Below are 14,562 nucleotides of genomic sequence, written 5' to 3' on the forward strand. Positions count from 1 at the left end.
AACATGGAAACCTTTCCAGTTCCTTCAACGGGCGTTGGATCAGGCCCACAGTGCACGTCCATAAGTCTCGGCAAGATCAAGGCCTAAGGCATTACCCTACAAGCTGTTCTGCTTGGGTGACAGCCCATTGATTTCAATGATGCCGCACAGCTTCAGAGGTCCACGAGCATGGGGAAGGATCGGGGCCTAATTTCAGGCCGCATGCAATTAGCTGCGATAACCAGATGGAAAGAAGGGGTTAGAGAGGAAGGTCATCAATAACATTATAAGGCTACATAGTGAGGAGTGCTCTGTAGCATGATGTAGAAACGATTATTTTTAAATAATGGCAAATAGACATTTATTTAATTTCTAAGGTAGCTAATTTCTTGTAGGCATCACAGAAGAAATGGGTCTTGAGGAGGGATTTTTAATGAGGAGAAAGTGGCTTTTTGAACAAGCTCAGAATAAATAAGCTTGGCAGGGGGACATCTCACACAAGGCAGGTATATTTAGGTGGGGCAAAGATTCAGCCTGGGGGTATAACCACACACTGATTCTGACCTCACGTACAACTCTGCAGCTGTAGACTTCACACAGTTACTCTGACATGCACTGGTATATAATAGAATCGTAGGACTGGAAGGGACGTCGAGAGGTCGTCTAGTCCAGTCCCCTGCACTCATGGCAGGACTAAGTAGTATCTAGAACATCCCTGACAGGTGTTTGTCTAACCTGCTCTTAAAAATCTCCAGTGATGGAGATTCCACCGCCTCCCTAGCCAATTTAGTCCAGTGCTTAACTATCCTGACAGTTAGGAAGTTTTTCCTAATGTCCAACTTAAACCACCCTTGCTGCAATTTAAGCACATTGCTTCTTCTCCTATCCTCGGAGGTTAAAGGGAACAATGTTTCTCCCTCCTCCTTGTAACAACCTTTTATGTACACCTCTACCTCGATACAACGTGACCCGATATAACACACATTCAGATATAAAGCAGTAAAGCAGCGCTCTGGGGGGTGGGGCTGCGTGCTCCGGCGGATCAGCGCGTCAGCGTGTCTGGCTCCAACACGCTGCTCTGAGCGGCGTGTTAAGGGTGGGAGGCAGGCGGGAGGCTGGGGGGCCAGCGGGGTGAGGAAGCGAATGGGGAGGTGAGCGGCAGTCAGGAGGGGTTGAGGAGGCAGGCGGGCGGGAAGATGGCAAGCAGGAGAGCGGCGGTCGGGAGGACGTGGAGAGGCACGCCGGACAGACGGTGAGGAGACTAGCGGGGTGGCGGGCAGGCGGGCGGGTAGGTGGGGTGAGGAGGCGAGCGGCAGGTGGGCGGGTGGGAGCGCTGGGTGGACGGTGAGGAGACTAGCGGGGAGGCGGGCGGCGGGCAGGCGGGCGGGTAGGTGGGGTGAGGAGGCGAGCGGCGGCCAGGCAGGCAGCAGAGCTGGGCAGATGGTGAGGAGACTAGCGGGGAGACGGGCAGTGGGCAGGTGGGTGGGTAGGTGGGGTGAGGAGACGAGCGGCGGCCGGGCAGGCAGCAGAGCTGGGCGGACGGTGAGGAGACTAGCGGGGAGGCGGGCAGGCGGGCGGGAGCGCTGGGCGGACGGTGAGGAGACTAGTGGGGAGGCGGGCGGCGGGCAGGCAGGCAGGTAGGTGGGGTGAGGAGGCGAGCAGCAGGTGGGCGGGCAGGAGCGCTGGGCGGACGGTGAGGAGACTAGCAGGGAGGCGGGCGGTGGGCAGGTGGGTGGGTAGGTGGGGTGAGGAGGCGAGCGGCGGCTGGGCAGGCAGCAGAGCTGGGCGGATGGTGAGGAGACTAGCGGGGAGGCAGGCGGCGGGCAGGCGGGCGGGTAGGTGGGGTCAGGAGGCGAGCGACGGGTGGGCGGGCGGGAGCGCTGGGCGGACGGTGAGGAGACTAGCGGGGAGGCTGATTTGTCCTGGGCCCTGCACCCCTCTAGGGACGGCTCTGACACGCTGCTCTGGGGGGGGGGGTTCGGGGGGCGGTCAGGGGACCAGGAGCCTTCCCTACCCGATATAACGCGGTTTCATCTATAACGCGGTAAGAGTTTTTGGTTCCCAAGGACCGTGTTATATCGGGGTAGAGGTGTATTTGAATACATGCCCCCTCTCAGTCTTCTCTTCTCCAGACGAAACAAACCTAATTTTTTCAATCTTCCCTCATAGGTCATGTTTTCTAAACCTTTAATCATATTTGTTGCTCTTCTCTGGACTTTCTCCAGTTTGTTCACATCTTTCCTTAAATGTGGTGGCCAGAACTGGACACAATACTCCAGCTAAGGCCATATCAATGCAGAGTAGAACAGAAGAATTACTTCTCGTGTCTTGCTTACAACACTCCTAATACATCCAAGAATGATGTTTGCTTTTTTGCAACAGTGTTACAAGACCCCTTTCCACAGTACTCCTTTCTAGGCAGCCATTTCTCATTTTGTATGTGTGCAACTACACCTCTACCTCGATATAACGCTGTCCTTGGGAGCCAAAAAATCTTACCGCGTTATGGGTGAAACCCCGTTATATTGAACTTGCTTTGATCCACTGGAGTGCACAGCCCCGCCCGCCCGGAGCACTGCTTTACCGCATTATATCCAAATTTGTGTTATATCGGGTCACGTTATATTGAGGTAGCGGTGTAGTTGTTCCTTCCTAAGTGGAGTACTTGCATTTGTCCTTATTAAATTTCATCCTATTTACTTCAGACCATTTCTCCAGTTTGTCCAGATCATTTTGAATTTTAATCCTATTCTCCAAAGCACTTGCAATCCTTCTCTGCTCGGTATCATCAGCAAACTTTATAAGTGTACTCTATGCCATTATCTAAATCATTCATGCAGATATTGAACAGAACCAGACCCAGAACTGATCCCTGCAGGACCCCAATCAATACGCCCTTCCAGCTTGACCGCAAACCACTGATAACTACTCTCTGGGAACAGGTTTCCAGCCAATCATGCACCCATCTTATAGTAGCTCCATCTAGGTTGTATTTCCCTAGTTTGTTTATGAGATGGTCACGTGAGACAGTATCAAAAGTCTTACTAAACATTAATAAGTTTACTAACGGTCAACATGGTCAAGATATACCACATCTACCACTTCCCCCCATCCCCAAGGCTTGTTACCTTGCCAAAGAACGCTATCAGGTTGGTTTGACAGGAAGGCCTGTGGGACAAACGCAGGTATATAAGCTGAAGCAACGTCATTGACTTCAACAGAGTTGTGCCCACTTACGTTAGGGCTGAATTTTAACAAACAGGAAATGATGGTTTATTTATGTATATAATTTGTTATTTGTCCAAATTCAGTCCTAGTGTAAGGGGGCACAACTCTGTTAAAGTCAATGACGTTGCTTCAGCTTAGACACCAGTGGCTACATGTGACCCTCAGGTATACCACTGCATGTCAGAGTAACTCCACTCAAGTCTACAATTAGAGAGATGTAAGTGAGATCAGAATCAGTGTGTAAGATAGTAGCTTTATATACTATGTGTACTATCATTTGTTTATATCACACACACACCACACACAGAGAGAACCACACACACACACACACACACACACACACACACACACACACAATGGGCCCAGCAGTTTATTTAAATGATCACAATGGTGTTGCATAACGAACATGTGATTAATGTTTGTCATCATTACCATGCAATACAAGATTGCAAACTTTGTTGCAAAAAGATAGCACTGGACCTACGTAGACCAAGCACATTGGTCCCTTAAAAAAGGTGATGCCAAAAAGAAAATGATGCTACCATGGGACCATGGCCATTAGGCAAGAGAATGGGGTGACAGAAGTTGGCTATATGATCTCTTCCATCTCTAAGTAAGGCACCAGGACCCAATGCTGGAAACACTTATATACAAGTCTAACTTACCACATATGTGTAGCCCAGCTGACGTCAATGGAACCAATCATGTGTGTAAAGTTAAGCGAGTAAGTATGTAAAAGATCAGGGCTATAGTTCCCAAAGGATACAACATGTAATCTTGTGAAAATGGTAGGTCATATTTTGTCCCTATTAAACTTGACATCGTCCCTTAAAATATTCCTTTTAAATTATTAAAATGTTGCTTCAGATTGCCTCAATTTTCGTCCAAAGATGTGTGCAACTTATCATATTTGTTCCCCTTGTAGCATAATTCTTTTTGCATTCCTAGCCAAATTAAGGGCGGAGAAGTGCTAATGTATATTTTTAACCTACTTCAGTATTATTTTCATCTTTATTAGACTCCCCACTGCTAGTATGAATTCTAGCCTCATCCTTTTAGTGTCTCTCTCTGTTCTGCCTTCACCATTGTTCACAACTTAACAGCCGCATTCACTGGAAACAACACAGGTTTCCAACTGTGGTGGCCTAAATATGCCAGTTACAATCAAAGCTACATGACATGGCTCAATGGTGCCAAAATCCTCCTTGTTCTTCCATCCCTTCTTTTTTTTAAAATTATTATTATTTCTACCCCAAAATCAGTCAACAGTGCAGGGATTTCAATGCAAAATCTCAGGCTCAGTCAGAACGAGAGAGAGCAACTCTAATATATTCATGAACCATGCTGACTAATCTAACCCTTAGTTATTTTTAACTTCAAAAGACACACACATAAGGGAAGCTCTCTCAGAAGAACGAACCAGAAACACCGCTCAACAAAAACCAAGCCCTCCCCCCCCCCACACCCAAACAACAGACATCTGTAAGGTCAGCTCTGCTGAATTTCCCCATTGACATATGCTTTTTGCCCTGGTTTGCTTTCATCGGCGGGGCAACTGTTTTCTCCCTTTCAGAACAAATGTAATTAATTAGTCAACTCTTTAGTATCTGCTGCAATGAATAAACAATTATGAGCAAACCCAGTATCCTCAACATCTCCACAAGACAAGGTTCCTTAGTGCATGTTTGTTTTCCTCTCTCGGCTTAAAAAAACCCAGAACATGTAGCTGTGCAGTGAGCCCCAGCAAACAGCCAAGTCTCAAAGGACCATCGAGGGTTTCCTGCTGTATGCTGCAGGAAGTTCAGAGAAATCAACAGGGAACAAAAAAGACGGGTTATACAAAAGTACAGCAGGTGTGTCATGCTCTAATTTGGAAAAAAAATAAAAATAAAGGTCCTAAGAGGTGTTTGCAAGGAAGTTTAAAAAAAACCCACAAGAGGGAAAGTTCTAAAAACACTAACCCAACTGATTGTAACTACCGAAACAAAAATATCACACATAATTGCTGAACAAACAGAGCCAACTAAACCTGAGTGTTTACTTTAAAAGGCAATTGTTGCAATTAGCCGGATGTAATTACAAGCACGTGCATTTCTGTACGGCCAAATCAAACAAGATGTAAAGTATGTGTCTGCAGGGAGTTCTGGGTGGGGTGTACCCAGACCTAAGAGCCTTGCAGGGTGTCCTACCCTGATTCTGCCCCTCTCTAGGAAATAAAAAGAAAAGAAGAAATAAGGCTGCTTAGTATAGAAATCCTGTCTGGATCTGGCATAAATATTTCTCTTACACCATTTCCCATTGTTTCGATGTCTGTGACTTTGATATGTGATAAAAGGGGATGTTTAGTAAAAGCAAGTGCAGTTGCTGCATGTCAGGCTTAATCATTGTCACAGCCACATCTACATAAATTTCTAATGTGGCCCGCTTTATTGAAATCTACGAAGTACCCTAGGAAATGCGCCAGGAGGGGTATAAAGTGCAAGCATGCTAGACGTGCCCCATTTTTAATAAAGAAAGCCCAGCCACGTATGTTGGGGTTTTTTGTTTATCTGGACATCTTTTAGTTCGTGATCACAACTACGTGCATAATTCTGCTCTCAGGTGAATCTAGGGTAATTCAGTGAAGTGAAACCAGATTTACAGCAACTGAGAGCTGAAGGCAAAATTCTCCCCTCTGCCAGTAGTGACGACAGGATCAAAACCTTGCCCAGGTGCTGCATAAAGGGGCACCTCAGGCATCATCAACGCTTTAGGACCACTTAGGACAGAAGAATCCCAGTCACTGTTACAGACTAGGGACCGAATGGCTAGGCAGCAGTTCTACAGAAAAGGACCTAGGGGTCACAGTGGACGAGAAGCTGGATATGAGTCGACAGTGTGCCCTTGTTGCCAAGAAGGCTAACGGCATTCTGGGCTGTATAAGTAGGGGCATTGCCAGCAGATCGAGGAACATGATCATTCCCCTCTATTCAACATTGGTGAGGCCTCATCTGGAGTACTGTGTCCAGTTTTGGGCCCCACACTAAAAGAGGGATGTGGAAAAATTGGAAAGAGTCCAGCAGAGGGCAACAAAAATAATTAGGGGGCTGGGGCACATGATTTATGAGGAGAGGCTGAGGGAACTGGGATTATTTAGTCTGCAGAAGAGAAGAATGAGGGGGGATTTGATAGCTGCTTTCAACTACCTGAAAGGGGGTTCCAAAGAGGATGGATCTAGACTGTTCTCAGTGGTAGCAGATGACAGAACAAGGAGTAATGGTCTCAAGTTGCAGTGGGGGAGGTTTAGGTTGGATATTAGGAAAAACTTTTTCACTAGGAGGGTGGTGAAGCACTGGAATGGGTTACCTAGGGAGGTGGTGGAATCTCCTTCCTTAGAGGTTTTTAAGGTTAGGCTTGACAAAGCCCTGGCTGGGATGATTTAGTTGGGGATTGGTCCTGCTTTGAGCAGGGGGTTGGACTAGATGACCTCCTGAGGTCCCTTCCAACCCTGATATTCTATGATTCTTTAACTCATACTCTGCAGATGGCCCCCTGGGATCCTGATCCAGAGTTCAGCAGATGGCAGGTCGTGGGTGGGTACTTCCTGTGCTTTACCCCTCCACAACCTTTGGGAGGATTTTAACAGATACAGGCATGGGAAATGCTCTGCACAGGCCCTGTGCTCTGTTGAGGAGGGGGCTCCAGGGATAGTGGACAGTGGAAGAGCCATGCTACCAGGAACCAGGAGCAGAGCAGGGAAACCAGCGGGAGAATATATCACCATACATAGCAGGAAGGATAGTCCAGGGGATAGGGCATTGGATTATGAGTCTGGAAACGTGGGTCCAATTCCCAGCTCTGCCACACACTGCCTACGTAGCTTTGCGTAAGTCGCAATCTACTCTGGGCCTCATTTCCCACCTGTAAAATGGAGATAAAACTTCCTTACCTTCCAGGGTGTTCAGAGAATAAAATCCATCTATGACTGCCAGGTGGCCAGTGATATGACCCAGGTAGGGTTGCTACCCATCCAGATTTTACCAAGACAGTCCAGTTTTTGGCTTCTGTGTCTGGGTACCATAGGTAAGTACCTAAATAGACTGGGCCACTGGACAGACAGCTCTAACCTACAGTGCTTTCCCCAAGAACCACAAAGTCAATGGGCCAGAACCTGAGCTGATGTAAATTGGCATAGCTTTAATGAAGTTCCACTGATTGACACCAGCTGTGGGTCTGACCCACTGTAATTAATTAAGAAACGGCAAAAAATGGCTTATTTGTATCTGGAGACATAGCTGTGGGAAGGGCATGCACAGCTCTGAGCCCTGGCTCCAGGTTGGATTGGATTAAATCCACCTTCATAGATTTCATTTCTCAAGCTGCATGCAGGTGGAGTGGTTTTCACCAACGGCGCTACTCTGCATTTCACTGGTGACAGGGAGATCAGGGGCAGACTGAATTAAGGCCAAGCAGGAATTTTCTTCCTGTATATTTGGAAACAGCTTAGCAAAACTGAGGCTGCTTCCACAATATAAATAATAAGTTATCATCGTTTGCAGTAACAGGATGTAGACAAAATTATTGCCCATACTGACCACCCCATGGAACCCAATTGATTTCAAAACATGAAAATTACCATGTGTCATTCTCAGGATAACTTAATATTTTGCTAAACCACCCTAAAATTATTCATCTTTGTACTGAAGACAAGTGTTGAGAATTTCAATCTGAGTCTAATTCTGTCCTGAAAATCATAAGTGTTCATAAAAATCATGTGTCCAGTCCAAAAATCATGAAATCAGCTTAAATATCATGGGGGGGGGGGGGTGAGTTGGGGTTTTTTTGTTTTTGCTTTTTTTAAACTAATAAATTTAGGTCCTATTTTTATTTGCCTTCTGGTATCTGAGCTGGCTTTTAGGGTTAACCATTCACTTAACATTCCCAAGCTTTCCTATGCAACCATGAGGACTAGAAGCTTATTTTTGTAGGAAAGATGAGATTCTCATGCAATCTCTTGATTCTAATAGCTGTAGCTTTAACAAAATACTAAATTTCAAAATCATGAGAACTGGCAAAACTGCATGAGTTACTGAAAGGAGGAGTTTCAGGAGGATATATTATCATAATAGTAACTGTAGTATCCCTGCAACAGTGATATAATAAATGTAGCCATAAAATTCTTGACGTGAATAGAAGCTGAAGGATGGTATTAGATAGGGGGATAAATATGATGCAAAGGGGTTATTCCAGTATATATACTATATCCAGACACAGTTCTCACTGACAGGAAGTGTTGCATGCAGAAAGGTTTCTCCTTTGCTTCCTGCAAAGATGTGTATGTGTCCATTCCCTGAACCTTCCCCTCAAAGGATGTCCTGAGAACAACAAATTTGTCTTGAGAAACCTGGCTTCCCAAGGAATAGCCCACCTTCCTCGGATCTTATTTTAAAATTAAAGCTCCCCACTTCCAAATCTGTATGCCAAGCTGAGAGTTATTTTAAATATTTACACCAGGCTGATCTTTAAAAGAAATACTACATAAACGAGTGGATTGGAGCTTTGCTGATTGTAGAGGTGATAAATGGGTTGGGGAGGTAGATCAGAAAGATACTTCTCGCCACTTGAAAAATACTGCCAATATATTAGGCCAAACAGACAATTGGGCTAATTGGACCTCATGAATTTTTATGAAGCCCCATGAAAACGAAGGAAATTTAGGGACTTCTGGCAATTCAAAAACCAATTCTGACTGCCTGATTCACTTTTTATTGATTTGGGCAAGCTAATTTAAGAAACAAATCCTTCTCTATTGACTCAATTACAAGTTGATTTGGTATTCATGGGTCTAGCTTATGATTTTAAAGCAAGGGAGGTAGTTGGAAAGTAAATCTGTAAATATATAAAGCTTCTCTGGGTAATGGAAAAAGAAAGCTTAGGCCTATGCTTAGAGCAGTTAGCGTCTTCCCTGCTCCGGATTGCACATGCACATACAAATCTATGGGACATTCGGGCTGTTATGATTTCTGCACTCATGTCTGTAATAGTGTTTTAGTATTGCTGAAAATACAATACTGCTTTCTTATGCTGGGGGGAAAAAAATACTAGAAAGGGTTGGCACCATAGAAAATAATATTTCATCCACTACCTAAAAAATCTTCTAGTTAGCAGGACATTCTCCACTCAGATCTTCACAGCTGATCTTAACTCCATATGTTGTTCTGCTGGCATGTGATCATTAAGATGCCCACACATGTAATAATAATACCTAGCTCTTATATAGCACTTTTCATCTGTCTATCTCCAAGCGATCCACAAAGGAGGTCAGTATCATTATCCCCACGTAGGGAGAGCACATTACGACAGTCAAAATCCTCCATGCACATCTCAAAGGGCAACTCTGCCTTTAGAGCCTGATCCAATTTCCATTAACATCAATGGAAAGAACTGGATCAGGCCCCTAGTGCAGTTCAGGAGAAACTCTCCGTTCTCTACAATCGCTTACATGTCTGAAGTCAAAGACAACTACAGTCAGCTTTTGGCGATCAGTGACTGCTGGCGTACAACCAATCCAAATTAGGCCTCTGTTTCCATATATATATAAATTATTGTCATTTGCATGACAATCAGTAGCCAATCAAAATTCGATTCCAAGATGACATTGCAGTCATTTACAGCTACTGACTGTCTACAACTCCAGGGATGGTATTTCAGAACCCTCTCCTGATTAAAGACTCCTATCAGTCCCACTCAGCAGAGCGTGCGGGAGCTGGGGATTCCCAGCAACTCACAGGAATGCTCAGCCCCTTGCAGGACATTGTTCATCAAAATTCTCTGTGCAATCGCAGTATCAACCCCATCCATACAAGGCAAAACCACAACAAAGAACAACCCCCGGGGATGATGGGTCTCTTAGAATCACAAAAAAGCCCTTACCTGCATTCCTCACTCTCATGGGTGAGCCCATTGTTTTCACTATGGCTACTCACAAGATGCAAATAAGGCCAAATATAAATAAAGATATTACAGTGTTGCCAACACTTGGAATTTTATCACATGACTGTTTGGAGTTTGTTTGTTTTTTTAAGTGCCAGCTCCTGGAGTCATGTGAGACCCTCAGCTTTCATTTAAAACAAAGAGTAAATTTCTAGCCCACCACAATTGCAGAGAAAAGCATGTAAACATGACCCAAGTGCATCCCAATGGCTCTAAAAAGAGAAGGAAAAAGAACTCAGAGTTTATCACTTTTAAAAAATGTCGTGATTTGGGGCGGGACGGTCTGACTCATGATGTTTGAACCCGTGGGGCTGGCAATGCTGCAGAAATAAATCAATCCCTGACCATGCAGCTCCATTTTTTCCAGTCACAGCTTGTTGTTTTGTTTTGTTTTTTTCCCCTCCTATTGCCAACAATTCCCTCAGGGGAATTTTCAACACAGAAATCTACATTCAAAATGGAAACTATTAGTGCTGCTCTTGGCTTGAGAAAGCAAACGTCTGAGACTTACCCCATTTTTCGGGTAGGCTATCCATCCCAGATCCCCCATGACTGTGCGTGAGTCCAGTAAAGTCACTAAACAGAAACGAGAAGAAGAAAGCCTTAATGAGGCTGCATGGATACAAGCGTCAGTAAACACATGAGACTTTGCTGGCCCTGGTAAGGGCACTTGGCAATTAACAGAAAGGGAATCCGATTGCTGTTAAAATAAGATACAATCAAGACAAGTTATTACAATGTTTAGAATAGAATCCTGCAGGCATTTAAGCAGATGCCTAATGTTACTCAGGTAAGCAGTTCAATTACTTGTATTACCATAGCACTTGGGAGTGCCAGCTGTGCGCCAGGATCCTGTGGTGCTAGGCGCTGTACAAACCCAGACATGTCCGTGTAACTCTCTGCAAGATTGGGGCTTCAGACGAAGTTCTTTGGGGCACGAGTCAGTCTTTTTTATGACATGCGTACAATCCCTAGCATCCCTTGATGCCCAAATGGGATTACGGCAGTATAAAGAATAAACAACCAGTAATTTATAAATGGAACAAAGAGTGCAAATTATTCTGTTAATATAAAGTTGCAGCTCACTTTAAAAATTAATGAGCGGGCCCCTTTTATTATTTTGTAAAAATGGTGGTGGGCAGGAAGCAGTCCTTACACAACGCTGTCGGAAAAAGTTCCAGCCTATTTCTTCACTAAAGACTGTACATCTCTGGAGTAAATTGCAGGCTGCTTGACTGTGGCTAAATTCACTGAATTTTGCCCTGGCAAGCCACACAAGCAATTAAAAAAACAATTTACATTAAACAGCAATAAACTATTCCCAAGCTTATAACATTTTTTCATGGATTCCCTAAAATCTGTAGTCCAAATAGTGAGTGTAATTAAAAAATAAATCTACACACACTTAGCCAAGCTAAGAAAAATTGCAGCAGCTCTTGGTGCTGTCTCTGTAGTTAAGAGTCTGTTGTGCTTTGCATTATTAGCTCCGTTTTTAGAGCTGTAAAACTGTCGGATACAAATGGTCTCGGGACTGAAACTTGTCATACAAAGTTGCAGACAAAGAGGAAACTTCTCTTCCATGAACAGATGTCCTTTTCACAATAGATTTTATATTTATGCCACACAACCTCACTTTCCTCATTCAAATCCCTCCTCAAAGCCACTTCTTTCCGTCAGCCTTTCATTTCTGACCACCACACTGATTATAAAAATAAACTCAGACCGCAATTTTCAAAACTGGGTACCTAAAATTAGGATCCTAAGTCATTGGTTAGGCATTTAAGTAAACAAGGCTGATTTTCAAAAGGTACTAAGCACTCAAATAAACCTCTTGTAGACAATGGGAACAGCTGTGCTCTCAGCACCCTTTGAAAATTACGCCACTCATTTGGAGTCTAAACATTCACTCCGAAGGGGAACTAACACGATGTGTATGTAACATTAAGCATGTCATAATATGCTACATTATCTCCATAGCTCTCCCATCAATCCATTGTGCTTTCTGTCTGCACACAGATAATCAAGTGGACCAATGAAAACTCTTGACATGTGTATAGCCCCCCCACATACACACACTCAATTCAGCCAATTGGACTGCAGTATGCAAATTAATGCAAGCGGAATACTGAGGATTGGTTGAGTACCTTTGACGTCACAATGCCACTACTTGCAAATGACCTGATCAGCTGTACTTGGCTGGTCAGTAATTACAATTGTTTACATCCGATCATTAATAATTTGTTTTCATTAGAACCTAGTTTTTCAAATATGCCCATTATTCACAGATCAGTCAATGAGATTTACATTTATGGGAAGCTTGAAGGTTTAGTAACAAGCCATTTGTTAACTAGAAGGATGCGGAAAAAAATTAGATTAAAATAAAAAGCAATTTTTAAAAAAAAATCTCAGAGGAGACTGTTTTAAATTACTGAAATACAGATTTAACTGAAACAAATCCTCAGCAAATTCAGTCTTTGCTCATAGATTGGGGGGAGGCCCGCTATGGCTTTTTTAAAACAAGGAGCTTAAATTGCCCTACTTGAAGTGAAAAAAATGACCCCAACCTTAACTCTGGAGCCACAGTCAGTACCTATAAACTAGCCACTTAGCTAGCGATTCATACAGTGTTCATCACCATGGTACCTGGGTGCCTTCTCACAAGAGCAGGCACCTAGATTGTGTCTAAGCTAATACATTTCCATGAGAGTGTAGCAAGAATTCTCTAGCCCCTTTCAGCAGCTCAGCTGCTGGGTAGCTGCTTCCAAGTTTATTCCTTCCGGTTAAACAAAGGCAAAATTGGGACTTTGCTATGCTGCCAGTCTGGAGCGCCATAAGACCAGGAATGACTTCCTGGAGGATGCTGGGATATAGTCAGGATCCAGCCCCCCCTCGGCTGCCTGTTTAACCAACCAAATGATTTAACCCAATTATTCTCCACTGCTCTGGATGTTATTGTATAAGAGTCAGATTCTGCTGCCACTGAATTCAATGGGAAAAATCCTCCTGTTGACTTCAGTGGAAGCAGGATATACCTGGAACAGGAAATCCAGTACCCAGGTACTGTTATACAGTGGTGCAGCTTCTGCGCTCATAATACACAGCAAGCTTACACAAAGAATATACATAAATATGAACATTTTAAGTAACTCTCCCAATTGTATGGTTGCAACTTGTCAAAGAGGATTGTTGAAACAAAATGGCGGAGTCACCAATAAATCCCACTACTACAATTGTTGTAATTAAATTGCTCAGAACAGTATATTCTTGTTGTAAAGTGCAATGGGGGCACAATGACTATTAATTTACATTGTACAACTTAATTAAAACTTACTTGTCCTGGAGAAGCCACTAATGAGTGTAATTAGATGGAATGTTTGATACCACACAGTTGCTTTGTAAGACATTAATTAAATATCCACAAAAAGGGTACGAAAAGGTGTTTTTAATCCAACATCAATTTCTAAGAGGAATGTGATACTGCAGTTAGGTGTAATAACTTTCGAGGCAGTTATCAACCACAATAAAAAAATAAGTTTCCATACAGAATGACAAGAGCTCACCCAACTCCCACTGAAGTCAATGCGAATCTTTCTACTAGAGAGGTAAATGAATGGAACCAAATCTTAAAACCCTACTCAGTCCTTCCACAGATACAACTCCCACGGAAGTAAAAAAATGAGCAAAATCTCCAGAATTTGGCCCATGATTCCACTGAAATTATGGCACAGTGCAAAATGCACAACCGGGGGGTATGGTGGCTTTAAGCTATCTTTTTGTGCCCTCCTGATTCTGGGCTGCTTCAGGGGATGGATAGGCGCCCGGCCTCATTTAGACAGCTCTGAGGTGCTATCTAAATTATCCCAGACTCTCCTGGCTGTGCTTTCAGGAACTGCCCCAGATCTCTGCAGCTGTGCGCACTGTGGCCTCCAGCACACTATCTACACCAAGGCTTATGATGGGGTCCTCACAGCTTTATGGCAGTCTTCTGCAGTGTCAGCACTGTGGGGGAACATCCCATGGCCACACCCAGGATTTTAGGGCTCCTTTATGGTGCTATGGCTCTTTTACCCAGCATAAAAGGGTCGGCCTGGGGGTAAGGATTTCCGCACGAGTTTTGTATAAACTAGCAGAAAAAATGTGTGGCAGACAAAACCTGCATGAAGAGGGCTGCTTATCTAATAATGATTCCTACACTTTCCCTGTATTATCTTCCAAAATGCTGTGATATTCTTTGAAGTAGATCAGTGTATTTTTAATCAATAATCAGTCTACATTGCCTGAAAAGGCAAAAATACTGCAAACAAAATGGCTTATGTAAGCACTGATTATAACCACTCCACGCAGATGTGAAATAAATGCACTTCTTTTCGCCTTGTGCCCATT

General features: G+C 44.0%; 1 protein-coding gene across 5 annotated transcripts in view; it reads right to left on the reverse strand.

Moving 5' to 3' along the window:
* The window catches only part of EPHA5 (EPH receptor A5), a 309,701-nt gene extending 298,954 nt beyond the window's left edge, over positions 1-10,747 (reverse strand). For 3 of the 5 annotated variants that reach the window (XM_065404782.1, XM_065404780.1, XM_065404781.1), the window contains exon 1: positions 10,691-10,744. In XM_065404782.1, the coding sequence (XP_065260854.1) occupies positions 10,691-10,729 (39 nt within the window). In that variant the 5' untranslated portion in view covers positions 10,730-10,744. Of the gene's footprint in view, positions 1-10,690 lie in introns of all 5 variants that reach the window. The other 2 variants (XM_065404779.1, XM_065404778.1) reach the window with 1 other exon arrangement.
* Between the last annotated feature and the right edge of the window lie 3,815 nt (positions 10,748-14,562).

Source organism: Emys orbicularis, chromosome 5 (genome assembly GCF_028017835.1).
Source record: "Emys orbicularis isolate rEmyOrb1 chromosome 5, rEmyOrb1.hap1, whole genome shotgun sequence".
In the NCBI taxonomy this organism is placed as follows: Eukaryota; Metazoa; Chordata; order Testudines; family Emydidae; genus Emys; species Emys orbicularis.